The 17,379-nt window shown below is 37.9% G+C and overlaps 3 protein-coding genes across 6 annotated transcripts in view; 2 read left to right on the top strand and 1 right to left on the bottom strand.

The window, feature by feature from the left end:
• vps26b (VPS26, retromer complex component B) overlaps positions 1-5,820 on the top strand; it is a 6,024-nt gene extending 204 nt beyond the window's left edge. Inside the window, exons 1-6 of the mRNA XM_030152520.1 lie at positions 1-507; positions 1,227-1,383; positions 1,501-1,665; positions 2,452-2,627; positions 2,749-2,891; positions 4,640-5,820. The exon at positions 1-507 is cut by the window's left edge and continues 204 nt beyond it. Coding sequence (XP_030008380.1) covers positions 285-507; positions 1,227-1,383; positions 1,501-1,665; positions 2,452-2,627; positions 2,749-2,891; positions 4,640-4,777 — 1,002 coding nt within the window. The 5' untranslated portion in view covers positions 1-284 and the 3' untranslated portion in view covers positions 4,778-5,820. The remainder of the gene's footprint in view (positions 508-1,226; positions 1,384-1,500; positions 1,666-2,451; positions 2,628-2,748; positions 2,892-4,639) is intronic.
• A 1,188-nt stretch (positions 5,821-7,008) lies between these two features.
• On the bottom strand, positions 7,009-10,369 carry thyn1 (thymocyte nuclear protein 1). 4 transcript variants are annotated; one of them, XM_030152028.1, is made up of 8 exons: positions 10,219-10,369; positions 8,383-8,451; positions 8,112-8,302; positions 7,946-8,014; positions 7,673-7,765; positions 7,488-7,583; positions 7,246-7,396; positions 7,009-7,160 (listed from the first exon to the last, which is right to left on the bottom strand). In XM_030152028.1, exons 2-8 carry the CDS (start codon positions 8,429-8,431, stop codon positions 7,114-7,116), a joined length of 696 nt encoding a protein of 231 aa, XP_030007888.1. In that variant the 5' UTR covers positions 8,432-8,451; positions 10,219-10,369; the 3' UTR covers positions 7,009-7,113. The 4 variants fall into 4 exon arrangements, with proteins under 4 accessions (XP_030007888.1, XP_030007887.1, XP_030007886.1 ...); XM_030152027.1 differs by having other exon boundaries at positions 8,383-8,439; positions 10,152-10,340; XM_030152026.1 differs by having other exon boundaries at positions 8,383-8,458; positions 10,158-10,340.
• Positions 10,370-10,432: 63 nt separating this feature from the next.
• On the top strand, positions 10,433-17,289 carry acad8 (acyl-CoA dehydrogenase family, member 8). The gene is made up of 11 exons (XM_030152024.1): positions 10,433-10,598; positions 12,048-12,148; positions 12,419-12,588; positions 12,818-12,927; positions 13,057-13,133; positions 13,240-13,377; positions 13,537-13,672; positions 14,022-14,119; positions 14,232-14,384; positions 15,596-15,698; positions 15,846-17,289. Exons 1-11 carry the CDS (start codon positions 10,481-10,483, stop codon positions 15,899-15,901), a joined length of 1,260 nt encoding a protein of 419 aa, XP_030007884.1. The 5' UTR covers positions 10,433-10,480; the 3' UTR covers positions 15,902-17,289.
• Positions 17,290-17,379: the final 90 nt, after the last annotated feature.

The raw sequence follows: 17,379 nt of genomic DNA, 5'->3' as shown, positions 1-17,379 counted from the left end.
GTTTTTGTTGTGCCATCGTATTGCTATATTGCTTCATCGGTGGAAATGAGTATGGACATGTAGCTAATGTGGAGTTTTTTGTCAAACACTTTTGACTTTTTTTGTGTGATACTGTGTTGTGAGCTGCAACAGGGAACTGAGGTCGCACATTCTGCAGGCCTGTGCGTGTTTTCTACTTTGGAACATTAACAGGGTTTTTTGCTTTGCTTGGCCGAGGAGTCGAAGTGACGTTACGACTGATAAGCACAAATACAGAGTTGACTCAGCTTAGAGGTAACGGCAACATGAGTTTCTTTAGTTTTGGGCAAAGTGCAGAAATTGATGTGGTCTTGAATGACGCTGAAACGAGGAAGAAGGCTGAGCACAAGACTGAAGATGGAAAGAAAGACAAATACTTTCTCTTCTATGATGGTGAAACTGTCAGTGGAAAGGTGAATGTTACATTGAAGAACCCTGGGAAGAGACTGGAGCACCAGGGAATCAAAATTGAATTTGTTGGCCAAATAGGTAAGTTAAAAAAAACAAAACAAAACACTTACATAATGTAGAAATGTATACATATTTTCATGAATGTACCCTGACTTCCTTATCATACGTGTATAAACAGTACAGTCCAGTTTATAGTAATTCACATTTATATTAACTATGTATCAACAAGCAAGAAACATGTATATTTGGGACTGACATTATTTAAACATGTTAAATAATTCTTAAAACCAAGGCCCCGTGTTTCCATTAATAACCAGAAGTTCACAAAATGCATCTACATATTAAAATGTGGCACTTCTATCAGAACAGTATGTGTTCTTTGTTACTATTCACCAAATATTTCTTTTTAGTAAAACCTGCCACACCAGCGCGATTTAATGTGATTTTCCTTCTTCTTTTTTTTTCATATTTCCTGTTCCTCACATATGCAGAAGTTAGAATAGAATAAAATAGAAGTTTAACAAAACTGGAAAACAGGATAATAATGGATTAGATTTCTATAGCGCTTTTCAAGGCACCCAAAGCACTTTACATTAGAGGATGATTAAGTTCTCTTGGATTTAGTTTGTTGTATATATTGGTCACGATTTATGGGCAATAAATCCCTATTTAACTGTCAGGAACTAACTTGTTAAGTGATTCTAGCTCTGTTACACTCACTATTTTTAATTGTAAGGGTAAATATGCTAAATCACCTTGTGTATTTTCTGTCTCTTGATAACATCTTCCTTTTCTAGAGCTGTATTACGACAGAGGAAACCATCATGAATTTGTTTCTCTGGTAAAAGACCTCGCAAGACCTGGTGAAATAACTCAGTCGCAGACCTTTGACTTTGAGTTCACTCATGTTGAAAAGCCGTACGAGTCATACACAGGCCAGAACGTCAAGTTAAGGTAGGTTTGAACATTCACTTTTTAGTCAGTGGCTCTAAATATCATTGAGGTTCAACATGTGGTTTCACTCAACCCAAGCTTTTCAGTAACTGATATGAAAATGTACTCCTTTTGCAGATACTTTCTTCGTGCTACAGTGATCAGAAGACTGAATGACATCAGTAAAGAGATGGACATTGTGGTCCACACTTTGAGCACCTACCCTGAACTCAACTCTTCTATTAAGATGGAAGTGGGAATTGAAGACTGTCTTCACATTGAGTTTGAGTATAATAAATCCAAGTAAGACTTAACAACTCCCAGTTTCAGTTTTAGATTAAATATGGAACTATTGAACAATACTCAATACACCTCTAATAGCATTAATAGGGATGCAACAATCTGACTTTTTCAGGTCTGTTAGAGATACTGATTTTTTAACGTATCTGATATCAGTGTTCAAATAATATGCAACATGACTCACTGTGTGGACGAGACTGCATTGTTTCTGTTATGTGTAAAGCATCACCTTCACACATTGAAACAACCTCGTAAAAAAAAAAAAAAAAAGCACATTACAAAAAGTAGTGTTGGTGTGGTAATGTGTGAAATATCTTCAAAGGGATGTTATGGATCTGTTGTTTGTGCAAGAGGACATTTATTGAGGTGATAAATTAGCATACTTAAGTTACTTATTTTAGCTACTGGTCATTAATAAATCTTAAAGATGTGATACTAGGTGTGTGTAGATTGGTAATTTAGATTGGCAGAGCAACAGTATGCTCATATAGAATTTAACCTAATGGATTGCTTTATTGATCAGCTCTGACAACTCTGATCTAGCTGTTTGGGGCAATATCAGTCCAATATTCAATACCAGTATCACTATCACCATCAGCACATCCCTACTTTCTAACATTCAGCTTGGAGATATTTCATACTGTGGCACCTCAGAATGAAAAATAATGGATAATGGAAAAATAAAATGCAATATTCTGATTTTAAAATTGTTTTTATGTCAAGGCCTCGTTCTTACTTTTTTTTTTTTTTTTTTTTTTTTTTACTGTATCCCCATTTGTTCTTGGACAGGTACCATCTGAAAGATGTAATTGTGGGAAAAATCTACTTCTTGCTGGTGAGGATTAAAATAAAACACATGGAGATTGACATCATCAAACGTGAAACAACAGGCACCGGCCCCAGCGTGTACCATGAAAATGACACCATCGCCAAGTATGAGATCATGGACGGCGCTCCGGTCAGAGGTGAATAACACAGATTTGTAACGTTTGTTTTATTTCACCCATGACACATCTTACCCTTTGGTCAAAATTTTCCCATCTGGTCTGTGTTACATTTTGTTTTTTTGTTTATTTTTCTTTTAAGGCGAGTCCATTCCCATCAGGTTATTTCTGGCTGGCTACGATCTTACCCCCACCATGCGAGACATTAACAAGAAGTTCTCAGTGAGGTACTACCTGAACCTGGTGCTCATTGATGAGGAGGAGAGACGATACTTTAAACAGCAGGTAGGTGATGCATACGAACAGGACTTAAACCACAAAGACAGTTTATTTTTGTTTCAAAATTACATATTATCTAAAAATGCTAGATTGGATTTAGTAACTGGCCTTGATCAATAAACAGTTTATTGCCAGTGATCAGGCTTTTGCAGGTGGCTTTTTATGGTAGTTTTTTCCTGACGTTGCTGCCAAAGTTCTGATTTGAGAATTTTCTTTAACAAGGTTTCATGGGCGTCAAAGTAATTACTTTCAACAAGCCTCAACCAAGAATTCAATAAAAAATGAAGGCCTGTGAAAAATGTGTTGTAGTCATTTTAAGGCCCAAAATATAGATTATTACTGTGGCCCCTGTGAGTATAATGTACTGTCTGTACCTGTAACTCAAAAACTAAAGCACATTTTGATTTATAAATTTTACACAACGTAGCTCTGTCCTATATCTTTGCCTTATTAGAAAATGCTCCAGATTTGGATCAGGATCTGAGTTCTAAGTTTATTTTTTTTTTATTTAGTTTAGTTCTTCACCTCTGTGAAATAGGGGATGACACGGTTGTGTTTTTCTCCTCCCTGGGAGAAAAAAACCCCCAAAAACGTACAAGCTGCATAACAATATCTATGGACTTGATAAATTTCACACTGATGTGGAATTGATGAAGAATTAATTTTCATTTTATTTCTAAATCTATCACATTTGATGTGCAGTTCTGACTTCACTTTTGAACTTAGTAACTTCAGATTTTTTTTTTTTTTCTACACCCATTGGTCATTCATTCCTTTTTCATTTAAAATCTGTTCATACTCAGTCTTATTCTAAAAACAGAAGAGTATTGACACTGAAATTGCATCCACTGCACCCCAAGTATCAAGATAAGAGAAGCTATGCCTTTATTAGTCCCCCACGGGGAAATTGCAGATCTTCAGATCAATTGATAAATCCAAATGTTTCAAGGTCAAAGGAATTGATTCATTACATTGTTATATTTCTGTAAGTGAATTCCAAACATAGGGGGACAATGTCTACAGGAGTAAGGATCTGCAGTCTCTGATTGTCTAGTTGGGTTTTAATCTTTAAGAAAACTAGCCAATTAGGGATACTGTATCTTAAAGGGGTGATATTTTGCTTTTTTTTAATGGAATTATGCATTTTAAAACATTTCCCTGTGGTCTACATAAACTGTAAATGCTATGCTTAGGTCTGAATTCTTCATGAATTAAACTCCACGGGTCCATCTTCAACCCTATTTCTGAGTAATGACATCAGAAAGATAGTTTAGAACGCTGGCCCTTTAAATGCAAATGACCCCACCCCCTCCAGGTTGTTGGCTGTGCTGCTCTGCCCTGTTCAGCCACTTGTGTTCGTTAATACAACCAACAACTGAACATTTTAGGTGATCGGCTTGAAGTTTGAACATATTTTCAGTATGGACTACAACCGCTGCTGCTGACAAACAATTATGGCGTATTTGGAGAAATGTTCGTTGGAAGTCTTGACCTTATATGTGCAAATGTTGTTACATATAGAGTTATAAAACGTAACAAATTAAGAAGGAACTGAAACTGAAGGTTGTAGAAATCCATTCGATTTTTGCCAAAATGAATATAAAGCTAGCTTTGCAGCATCTGGAGGGTTCAAATTCAAACTTTTTGAACTGTTAGGGTCCCCAAATACACAAATAAAGGTACCAAAGACTAATAAAAGTAGGTGTAGCAAAATATGATCTTGGTCTAAAGTCTCTCCCTATCTTCTTTTGCAGGAAATCACACTATGGAGGAAAGGTGACGTTGTGAGGAAGAGTATGTCTCACCAGGCCGCCATCGCCTCTCAGAGGTACGAGGGCTCTGCTGCTTCAGAGAGCGCACTGGAACAGGCTGCGAAGGAGGACAGCGGGTAGAGTCGCTGCCCTCCAGTCTCCTCTCAGAAGACTCCTGTGCATCTGCATCGGAGTAACGGACTAACTTGTCAACTGTACAACATCCGGTGAAGCAGCTGTTTTATCTGTAACCACTGCTGGTAAAGGGAGGACGAAGGGAGACCAACGTACAGCGTACAGTATGTGGACAATGAAAACAGTTTGCATGAGGCTTTCAGAGTGGCTTCAGGCTGCTGGTCTTGTCCTTCCTCATTGATGCTCTTTGTTTTTCTCCATGGGAACCAAACTAATCACCTGTTGTGACATCCACTGTGTAAAATCTTTATGTGAATTCTTACATTTTTAAGTGATCACCTTTCTGTTTGTTACATTCTAATACTTTTTGGGATTAAATGATTTCTAATCTCTCAATTAATGCAACTGAATTATCCTGAATTTTCTGCAAAATATATGTCTGACATTCCACATTTAATGAATTTATTATTGTTATTATTATTATTATTATTATTATTATAAGGCCAAGAAAGTTAAAATAACTTTGCACTGCTTTATCTTGCTAAATACATTTGGTTGTATTTTATGTGTGTTTGCACAAAAATACAGTGAACGTGGGAACTGGAATCTTTTCTTTTTGAGCGACAGGGCGTAAGTATTGTCCCAAAATCCCACTTTTTTTTTTTTTTTTTTTTTAAATCTGTAAATACAACCAGCTCAAATATGTTATCCTTTTCCTTGTCACAGCTCGTGTACTGTGACTAAACAGCACAGTGCCACGAAACCACCTGTCATGTCCATACGCTTTACCTCAGCATTCCAGTGGTGTTAGGAAAGGATGTCAAAGTGTTTGTATTACGGTCTGATAGTATCAAGTCTTCTTTATCTTCATTAGACACTTGAAAGTTGTGCCTAAAGTGTATCAAGCAAATGAGATCCTCCTGCCTCTAACCTAATTTTAGTCTTTTAACCAGAGAAAAGTTACTGTAGAACTGTCTATCTTTTGCAAAATGCTAATCAATTATTTCTTGTCCCAACCTGTCAAATAAATTGATGCCAAATAGAAAAAAGCCTCAGACTCAGTTGTGTTGCAGAAATGAGGGAATGGGTTGAATTTGAATTTAACCCATAAAGGCCCAAACATCCATCGGTGACCAAAATCATCTACTGATCTAAAACATTTAATAACTTCTGATCCACTAATCCTATCAATACATGTAAATAATTTGTATAAGATAGAGTTTGTCATCTTTTCTTGTTTATCAGATATGACCCATTTGGACATTCAGAGGCTCTGTAATTACTGTGGAAATCCTGTAATCTTCTACAACATGGATTCACCAGTAAAACCCATGGAGTTTGTTAAATGACAAGTCATAGAAGTCTTGGTTTTATGTTCAGTCATTGATATCCTTGCTGAAAAAGTCACTTTTTCTTAAGTTTTTTTTTTTCGTTTGTAAAGTAATATCCTTTAAATTTACTCTGAATGTTCGTGAACATCTACATAATCAGTAAATTAAACATATGGGATAATACCTGATTTACACTGGAAAAAATGCAAAATACAGAGGATAATATTGTAATAAATGGTGATAAATCACGTAAGAAAAGTTAAATATAGAGAGAAATTCATTTGGGAACTGACACAAAAGTAACACTGGGTCTTTATGGGTTAAAGAGGGTGTGTACAAAATTATGTACTCAGGTCAGGGTTTAGTGTGAGGAACTTGCATGTTGTCCTCATCTTCCCACCTTCCCAAGACTTGCACCTTAATAGGATAATTGGTAAGTCTATATCTAAATTGCCTGAAAGTGTGTGTATGTGTGAATGATTGTTCGTCTGTACATGCCAGCCTTGTGATGAACTAGCAATACAACCAAGGTGTACCTCGCCTTCATCTGTTGATAGATGGGATAAGCTCTGGGATCCCCACAACCCTAACAAGGACTAAGCAGTTCAGAAAAAGAATGAATATTTAGCATTAGTTTACAACTAGGACTAGGATTTTTCTTCCAACCAAATTTGAGGATGTTACTTGTACGAGTTCATATAGTCATGTACAAAGTTACTAATTTTGGTTATTCCAGCTCTTTGGGTTGTAGGTTATTGTATAAAACTGTTAGTGCATGAATCAGGACTTAAATGATGAACCATACTGGGCCTTACTGTACAATCCTGAATAATAAAATAAATTATACATATTATTTATAGTTGTCAAGTATTTAGGGTGCAAGTAAGAAAAAGATCTGATCCCTCATTTAACAAATACATCTATTAACTTTTATTGACAAAGAAAAACAACACTACTGTTTCCTAATAAACAATTTACTCTGGGTTTATGGTAGATGTTTAGTCCAGATCCTCAGAGTGGCTCTTTGTCCTCCAAACTCAGGATAAAGTCAAACTCCTCTGCACAGAAAGAGAGAAACAGTGTATTTCATAACTACATGACAGAACACTAACAAAGGAACTGCAGCGTAGTTTCCAAACTTACCAGCAGTGAGTGGTTGAACAGACAGTCTTGCTCGTGTGAAGAGCGCCATGTCCTTTAAAATCCCCCCTTTGGGGCGATGCTCCAGGTGGTACTTTTTAAGTTCAGACAAAGGAAGAAAACGCTTCATCATCCTTTGATACTGAACATCTACCTAAGAAGCAAAAGGAAAACAATCTGTCAACAGTCATGTACTTAATGAGAGTATTCCCGTTTTTGTATTTGTCATTTCTAATATATGTTACCATGCTCCACTTGGGGTTTTCTGGTTTGCTGCTCGCATCATAATGTACATCTTTCTTGTCAAACTGAGTGTGGTCCACGTATGCTTCCTTCACAATCTAGAATAGAAAATACAGCTAAGTAGGTAGCCTGTCTGCAGTTTCTTTTAATCACTAGAATAATATCACCAGGGAAGACAGTCGCTTACTTTCATGATTCCAGCTATCCCCGGGTCTTTGCAGTTGCTGTGGTAGAAGAAAGCCAACTGCCCTTCTTTCATCTGCCTCATGAAATTGCGTGCCTGTGTATGATAGATAATTTAGAGGAACTTTCCCTTAGAGAATAGACAAAAACATTTGTACTCTTTTCTGTTGCTTGAAGACAGTTTCGGAGGAGCCAGTTTGCCTTTCCACAGCATTGTGCTGGTCAGTCATTTTAGATGAACATCTTTTCATCACAGAAGCTCTGTTTGTGTCTCTACCTGGTAGTTGCGGACACCATCCCAGCAGTCAGTCTGATCAGGCAGAGCTTTCAGATCTTCTATCCCAAACTGGAAAAGGAACCAGTTGCATCAAGCGTGTGAAGTCATCCTATATTTTTCCAATGAGCAACATACTCTCACTGATGAGACTGCTGCTACACCATACCTTCACATCAATCCCATTCTCAAAACGGCTCTCAGGCTCAGACTTCATCAACCAGTGACAGTACTGAGGAGCACCAGATGATTCTGACGTTCCATTATTTCCAGTTTCAACAGAACTCACAGCTTTTCTCTTATGGCCAGCTGTTTTATCAGCTGCTTTCACAGTTGAAACAGATTCACGCTCATCTTTATCTGTGTTGAAAGGGAAATATTTATGACTTGAAAATGTCTTTTTACACAAGAAACCCACTTTTGTGACCTTATTCATTTACCTGACTTTGCCGTTCTTTTAGTAACTCTGGCCTTTTTCTTTGGTGGCATCTTTCAGTCTGTAAATATAAGCTTAAAAAGCAAAATACATTATTAGTTAACCAACATAACTGAATGAAAGAGACACCTTTTCAAATTGAGTATTTAAAAAAAAAAAAAAACTCTGGTGCCTAAAGGGTTCCAATAAAGGGTTTGGTAATATGGCCATACACACTCTGATTTTTAGGAATGCATACATTCTGGGCCAACACTAATGTCTAAAATAACAATCTGACTGTTTACTTTGTTTTTGTTATTTATTTCCCCTATTTTGCCAAAGTCTACCTTCAAAATGTTAATTGCATTGTTATAAGTTGGTTCAGGCAGTCATCATGTATGACACAACCATGAATATAATCAGTGATAATCAATGTTAGTAAACATAGCCAATTTAGCCAATACAGTGTTTTTGATACATCTGTGCCTTTCACCTGATTTTGGCAAAATGCTTGTATGTCTGTAGCTGTCCGTTTATTATGTCTCTATACAGCATCGAATTGGTAAGCATCCTGATTTACACATAAGATAGTTATCAAGCTATCATAATGAATCATTTAATTTTGCTGCCACCCGGTTAGGCTGGTTATTGTCTGGTTATTTATTTATTTATTTAAATATTTTTTCCCCTTGTTGTTTTTTTTAATATTCGAGAAAAAAAAAATTAAAAACAAATAAAAATAAAATTAAAATTGTCTGTTTGTTTTTGTTCATGAAGTATTTCCCAAATGGCAGTTCCATAAGGTGATCCTTAACTCTTAAATAATTGAGTAGTAGGGATCTGCAAAAAGAGTAGATTATTCAACTAGTCAGAACAGTGACGATAGTCGAATAGACTCATTTTTATTTGTGATGGGAGGATATTTAAGTTTTGTTTCCAGTAATTATGACATTGTTTCACCCAGAGTGCTGTATTTGTTACGCAAAGTCAGAAAAGGTTTTTTTGTTTTTTGTTTTTTTCTGTTATTATTGTTTTAGACTGGGTAGAGTCCATGTATTATCAGTGATGAGCATTCCACTTAAATTGCCTTGATTATAGGACTCCAAACAGTAATTAAATTGTCCATCCTTAGTTATAAGTCAAAAATGAACAGCAAAAATTAATGAGAATCTAACCCAAAGTTTATGGTAATTTTGAGGCATTTAGTTTGCTACCTGGTGTGATATTTTCAATCCTCAATGAATGAAAGACGAATCCAAAGCTGCAATACCTCCCCAAAGTCATTTTTAATATGTCAGCATTGCAGTGTTGTCTCTAGTCCTTCATAGACGTAAGTAGTAGCATCCTAACATGAACATATTACTAGTACTAGAAGCACTCGGAGAGCGCAGACCTCCGCCAAGGCTGATCAGTGCCCGCCCGCCCCCGATCACCACCAAAATTTAATCATTTCTTCCTTATCCCATTTCCAACAAACCCTGAAAATTTCATCCAAATCTGTCCATAACTTTTTGAGTTATGTTGCACACTAACGGACAGACAAACAAACAAACAAACAAACAGACAGACAAACAGACAAACAAACCCTGGCAAAAACATAACCTTCTTGGCGGAGGTAATTAGTGGCTGTAAATATAAACAACATAGAGGAAGTGAACTCAGTGTGGGGTTAAATTCAGCTACTGTATTGGACACAATAAAGGAACATCTCTATATAAACCTACATACGTCCTCACATATTCTGACAGGTTAAATGTAGCTCTAGTCAGTAGCTAAAGTCTTGATAAATCATACCTGAGAGGAGGTGGTGTTCCAGGTTTAGTGGTTAGCATCAAATCCCGCGAAAGACGTCAACTGACATACCGTCACTTCCGTAAAAGTTTCAGCAGATTCCACTGCTTTTAGAGCTGAAACTTAACGGCATCAGTCACAGTGTTTGTCAGTCTTTTGTTATCACAAATAGTGAACCCCACGTTTTCTTGTTTTCAAAACCCTCCTATAAACAGACAACACGCAGTTTGCGTATCAAAACTACATTACCCATAAGGCATAGCGGTATAATGACGTAACATGTAAGAGACGTAACACCGTTGAGCATTTAGCTGTGGAGGTACTCTACAAACATGGCAGCAGTCGGACCTTTAGCAAGAATCGCTAGACTGGGTTCACACATCTGTAGGAACCGCCAGTTATTATGCGACAGAGGCTCAAACAGACGAGGGATAGCTTCATGTATCGACCGTAAGTCCTAAAATACTAGCAACATTAGTTTTAGCACATTCATGACACTGGCTATGTGTTATGAAAGCAACACTAGAAACACAACTGACGAGAGAGGTTCATGGTATGTAACTTTTGAGACTTAAGAAAGGAAGGCTTTTACTGTTGTCATCAGTAGACAGGTACACAATGTCCAGTTTGGGTAATATATTAACATTACATTTAGGTTTCTGTCATTGGCCGGTTTGCTTCCTCCAGTCATGAAGCAGAGAGAGCTGCACGCCCCTCCATAACACCGCCCCTCAGACAGGTTATGTGATGTGAAGGACTAGTACTCAGTGCAAGTCGGATCATTTCACATTCATGTGACTTTATACACTTAACTTTGTAAGCGTTTGTTCCTGCAGGTTGACTTTCACACACTGTCCCCTGGAGGACCTTAGGAGCTACAGGCTTTTGCAGCAGATGTTTACTCATGTTCAAGTCATCATGTGTCAGTCACTTGTCAGCACGTGTCACCTTTCATATAATTATGTCATAAGTAATCTGACAAGTGCAGTAGTACTACATCTTTATTCAGGGGTTTTCACCTCTGGAATGCTCAGGTGCTATGGTCATGGGATTTGATGCTATTTGTCCAAAACCTGTGATTATATTTTCACATCGTTTTAGTTTTTACACCTTAAATGTGTGAAGTATGCAGGGCTTAGGGGTTAGGGATTCCCCAGTAAGAAAAGCTTGACCTTTTTCATTTAAAGACAATAGTATCTGATATAATTTTACTTATTAACCCTTTAAACCCTAAGCCTAAAATGGTTCACCTGGACTTTTTTTTCTTATTTTGATGATGAGTCCATGGTGATGGTGAGTCCATTTCCCCATTTTTCCAGAGCACTTTTTTTCCCCCAGATCTCTCAAAATCTAGCAATCATTTACAATTTATTGCATGTTATAACGTTGCTAAAACAGCTTCTTCTTTAGCTTCTAGTACAGGTGTGATTGAAATTACTGTAATAACCCAATAAAGCCTATAAAGCCCGATGTCTCAGGTTTCAGAAACCATTGGAATTTTTCCAATTGCACAAACAGTGGAAGAGTTACAGCCAGCCAAAGTGCTTATGCGCAGGATGTGTAAGTGATGACATGTTCAGTTTTAAAGGATTAACTCATCCCATAATTATGATGTTTGTGTACAAAATTTTGGAAATGCACATAATGAAGAAACAAATTTCAGTGTGGATCAACTCAACAACCTTCAGAACTGGGAAAAGTAATTTAGTTACCATTGATTCATTGAAAATACATTAGTTCAGCTTAGTTGTTTTCCATGGCGTAGGTGCTCCACCTAAGAATGATAATGGTCAGAAAAACCGTGCCTTTATATATTCATTCCAGAGAATATACTCCAGGTGATCACTGTGACAACATATGGTTTCATCTGCTCTGTACCTTGTCTTCTTTGTGTTGCAGCTTCTTATGGACTCACAGATGAACAAAAGGAGTTTCAGAAAGTAGCCTTTGACTTTGCAGCCAATGAAATGGCTCCACACATGGCAGAATGGGACCAAAAGGTATTTTTTAATTGATCATATGTTGTGGGTATGGAAATGTTCAACAGACTTGAAGCATAGTCTATTTGAGTATACAACTGAGCAGCTGTTGAAGATCCAGCTTTACTGTAGAGATGAGTAAAATTAAACATCCTAAGACGGAAGTACATGAATTTCTAATGTTCCTGTGTTATTATTGATTTGGATAAAAAGTTATTTTTCACTGTATTATACCAAACTATACACCATGCTTTTGTTAAATATGGCATATTTTTGTTGATTCTTCTTCAGGAAATCTTTCCAGTTGAGACAATGCGAAAGGCGGCCGAGTTGGGGTTTGGTGGGATTTATGTTCAGCCGGATGTTGGAGGATCGGGTCTTTCTCGGCTCGATACATCAATCATCTTTGAAGCTTTATCCACAGGATGCGTCAGCACCACAGCATACATCAGTATCCACAAGTATGAACCCTTCATATGAGAATATCTTTCATTCACTTGTAACTAATATTTGATCACATTTACCAGACAACTTGCTAGTGTTGTGACGTAGAATTTTGGTAATTTTATATGAGGAATATTTGGTAGATCACCAACGGTTACCTGTAGTCATAAAACAATAAAAGTCTCAGCCTGTGTTTCTGTCTTTACTGAAACATCATTGTTTTTCAAATGTATGCTTCCTTTTTAGCATGTGTGCATGGATGATTGACACTTTTGGCAATACTGAGCAGAGAGAGAAGTTCTGTCCTGACCTCTGCACAATGGAAAAGTTTGCTTCTTACTGTCTCACTGAGCCAGGTCAGTCTGTATATCCCTCCGACTTAAATTAATAATCTGTTTTCAGTTTTGAAAGTTGGATTTATTTTTTATCCTTGTGGCTGGGAACACTGATCAGTAACACAATAAACTGGTGATCTTCTATTTCAGGCAGCGGCAGTGATGCTGCATCGCTGTTAACCACTGCACAGCGGAAAGGAGACCATTACATCCTGAATGGCTCCAAGGTATTATTTCAGAAGATGTCAGTTGTGGTTTGAGGCTGGTATGTTGTTAAAAATTGAGGACTCTGAGCCACATTCATAATTCTCCATCGCTGTCACTGCTGTTCAGGCTTTCATCAGTGGAGGAGGAGATACAGACGTCTATGTTGTAATGTGCAGAACAGGAGGCAAAGGAGCCAAAGGAATCTCTTGTTTGGTGGTAGAAAAGGGAACACCAGGCCTCAGCTTTGGCAAAAAAGAGAAGAAGGTAAAGCTGAGAAACATTCTTATGTGACTGAAATAAATGTTATTATGAATTTTTGGTTTGCTTGTGCACTTAACACTTTGATGTGAAATGTTTGAAAGTAACCACTAGATGGCACAATGAGGTCAAAATCACTTAGTTGTGCTCTGATCTGCTCTCCAGGTGGGATGGAACTCCCAGCCGACCAGAGCAGTGATATTTGAGGACTGCGCGGTTCCAGTCACCAACAGGCTTGGGGAGGAAGGACAAGGTTTCAATATCGCCATGAAAGGCCTGAATGGCGGCAGGATTAATATTGGTAAGAAGAACAAAGCAAATAACTTTCTGTTGCATAGTCTTAAACCCTAAGGGGTCATATACTCTTATAGATGTATTTTAAAGATGAATTCTCCTCAGTAATGGAAATTATCAAATCTAAATGTGTTTCCTGGAGATGTAAAGAACTGAAATGATGCCCTTTGCATGTTAGTCTGAGCAGTAGGTAGAGCAGAAATTGTTACAGTTGTACAATCCTGAAGGAGAGTATAAAGAAAGAATCTCAAAGACGGGTTTTACATGAGAACAAAAACAGAAGCATGCTTTGTCCTCTAGTGAAAAATGAAACATGATCAGCCATTAGCACTTTTTACATAAATTCTTTTCCACAGCATCCTGTTCTCTTGGTGCTGCACATGCTTCTGTAGAACTAGCGAGGGATCACCTGCTGGTTCGCAAACAGTTTGGAGAAACACTGTCCAACAACCAGGTAATTAGCTCATAGTTGTGTTCACAGTGATTCTGGAAACCAAGCTGGCAACCAGTTTTCTTTGCCAGGAATTGGATTATCTTCTGTTCTTGCTTTTGTTTCTTGCCTGTAGTTTCTTCAGTTCAAACTGGCAGAAATGGCCACCAGATTGGTTGCATCCCGCCTTATGGTACGAGAAGCTGCGACAGCTCTTCAGGAGGGTCGGCGTGATGCCGTTTCCCTCTGTTCCATGGCCAAGCTTTTTGCTACAGATGAGTGCTTTAATGTGAGTGAAAAATATAAGTGTTATTGTCCCTGTTTGTTTTTACCCCGCCCCCTGAAGGGGAGGCAAAAGGTATTGTTTTTGGTTTGGTTTGCTTGTTAACACTTCAGAAGCAAAATATACATTGAATTCATACCAATTTGGGTTTATAGATTGCCAGTGACCTAGAATAGATGTCATTGCATTTTGGGAAAAGTAGGTTAAAGTTCAAATTTTTTTATGAATTCTTAAAATCTTTTTTTCCCATCTATATTATAAAAGCCAAGTGGTCTCTGTGTGTGTGCATCTGAGGATTCACACAAAATCGGGAAAGTGCTGACTGCTGCAGTTTGGGATACTTATGTATTTTCGGTCAAGGAAGAGACTAGCGAAAATGGCAAGTTGAGTGAACCAATATATTTGGGAGATATGAGTAATTTTAGAATTTAGCCTTACAATCATGTTACTATAGCCATAAGACTTTGGCAGTGCCTGCTGGACAAATGCAGCACAGCATGCACAAAAACACAACAGCATAAAAACTCGCACATCTACAACCAGTGGATCCCCACGGGTCAGCGCACTAGTTTGCTTTTAATGGGTGAAATTTCAAATGTCTATGAAAACATCAATTTTGTTTCAGTTTACTTCAAACTTGGCACATTCATTCATTCATTTTCTGAACCCACTTTATCCTCACTAGGGTCACGGGGGTCGCTTGGAGCCTATCCCAGCTACTTACGGGTGAAGGCGGGGTACACCCTGGACATTACGCCAGTTCATCGCAGGGCTGTCATATAGAGACAAACAATCATTCTCACATTCACACCTATGGACAATTTAGATTATCATTTAGATTTAGATTATCAGTGCATGTCTTTGGATTGTGGGAGGAAGCCGGAGTACCCGGAAAGAACCCACGCAGACACGGGGAGAACATGCAAACTCCGCACAGAAAGGTCCCACCCCCTGTCGACTGGTGTTGGAATCGAACCCAGGACCTTCTTGCTGTGAGGCATGAGTGCTATCCACTGCATCACCGTGTCGCCCAACTTGGCACATATGTAGAGGCAACTGATATGCTGACATCAGCACATACATAGACATGATGACATCAGCTGGGTCAAAGCCAAAATAAGTTGCAATACGTGTGAGGGGCGGGGTTTGTTGTGCCTGGCACCACTTGTTTTTTGGTTGTTGTTTTTTTATTAATATTAGTCCTTCTATATCAACAGATTTGTAACCAGGCTCTTCAGATGCACGGTGGGTATGGTTACCTCAAAGACTACGCAGTGCAGCAGTTTGTGCGTGACATTAGAGTACACCAGATCCTAGAGGGTGAGATTTTAGTGCAGAAGCCACACTGATCTCCTGTCAGATTTTATAATGTATTTGTTTTCCTATACATTTTTAAGTTGCTGAAAAATTCTGATTTAACATCAGCATTGGTGTATGTCTTTTTTCCCTTTTTTCTGTCTTTTAAAGGAACAAATGAGGTGATGAGGATGATAATCTCCAGAAATCTGCTGACAGAGTCTTGATGAAATGTTCTTCTTGAGCCCTTAATGGACTTCAGTGGTGACCCTTATGCAGTGTTGTTGGTCACTACCTCTGATTTGTTACTGTGTGACTTGTTTCCTGAATTATTCTAAATACTGTTGATGTTCCAAAGGTTTTTGGAGCACTAAATATACAGTTTAAAATGTGGTAAGTTTTGGCCATTCTGCTGGAAAGGCAAGGTCTAGTCCTCAGCATTTGTCTAAATGTTTTTCCAAGACATTTTTCATTTTTGTGCAATCATGGCCCCTGCACACTGAATACTAATGGTATTAATAATCCTCATGTAGCAACACCTTTAGGTCAGTTGACCACTTGACACCATCATTCATTCACTTATGGCTGATTGAGTACACCCCTATCCTTTAAGATTCATGCCAATAAAGCATTATAGTGCGCTAAATGTTAGTGTGACAAATGTTATTATATACACTCTAGCATTAGCACTGAGAACAAAAGTGGCATATTTACTTAAAATATATAACACAACTGATAGATGTTCAATCAAGACTTTGTACTGAGCTGAGGTAGACAAACCATGTCTGAGATAGATAGTATTATAATGGCTGGTATTTAATGGGTGAGGGCAACTGTGCCCTGATGCACTCCTAGAGTAAGTATAGTTTGTTTTGCTTTAAGCTGCTCACAACACCTGTGATTTATGCTGCATTCCAAAGTGCTGGGAGGTAGAATATATCTCACTTGGAGTTAACTATATCCCACCTCAGAGTATTCCAGGTGATCCATGTTGAACATAAACAACAAACATGGAGATCACATATCCAAGCTCCTATTTGCTTTGTTACTGGAGTGACATTTTGGCTGTTGACAGTAGTGTTCTCATATACGCAAATGAGATGGAAGAGGCAAAATGACAGATGAGCTAGTTATACATTGTGAAGTTTTTTTTCATTGTGAACTTGCACACTGTGTGCTGCCATTGTTGTGCTGATGTCACATTGCAGTTTGCTGTGAGGTCAAGGTACTTATATCTGGCCCCACTTTGCAACAAGGACCTCCTGCTTGGACAGGCGTTCCATACATTTTACTGAGTTGAATGTCGGAAACTTCCCATCTTCCAGCACTCTGAAATACAGCATATAATATAGAACCAATCTTGATTAGATTTTAACAAACTTTCTTGTTGAGTAGCTATAAAAATGTAGCTAATGCATCTCTTCCCTGAAGTGTCCTTTCTCTGTCTTGGTTACTGTAAAGTTACTTCATTCCTCTATTGTGCATTTTGTGTAAAAACATAGTCTACTACCACAGACAGAATTATGTAGAAAGAACATTATAATGAACCACTACTGAAATGTTACTTTGGAAGTTGTTTGTGGATCACACTCCAAATAAAGGATCTCAAATTTCACAAAGTTGAATTCTCATTTTCATTGGTCCTTTAACAGTGACATGTAATTTTCAATAGCCTATGTGTTAGTTTGCATTAGAGATTATAATG

Source organism: Sphaeramia orbicularis, chromosome 13 (genome assembly GCF_902148855.1).
Source record: "Sphaeramia orbicularis chromosome 13, fSphaOr1.1, whole genome shotgun sequence".
Classification (NCBI taxonomy): Eukaryota; Metazoa; Chordata; class Actinopteri; order Kurtiformes; family Apogonidae; genus Sphaeramia; species Sphaeramia orbicularis.
This window is presented reverse-complemented; position numbering and strand designations above follow the sequence as displayed.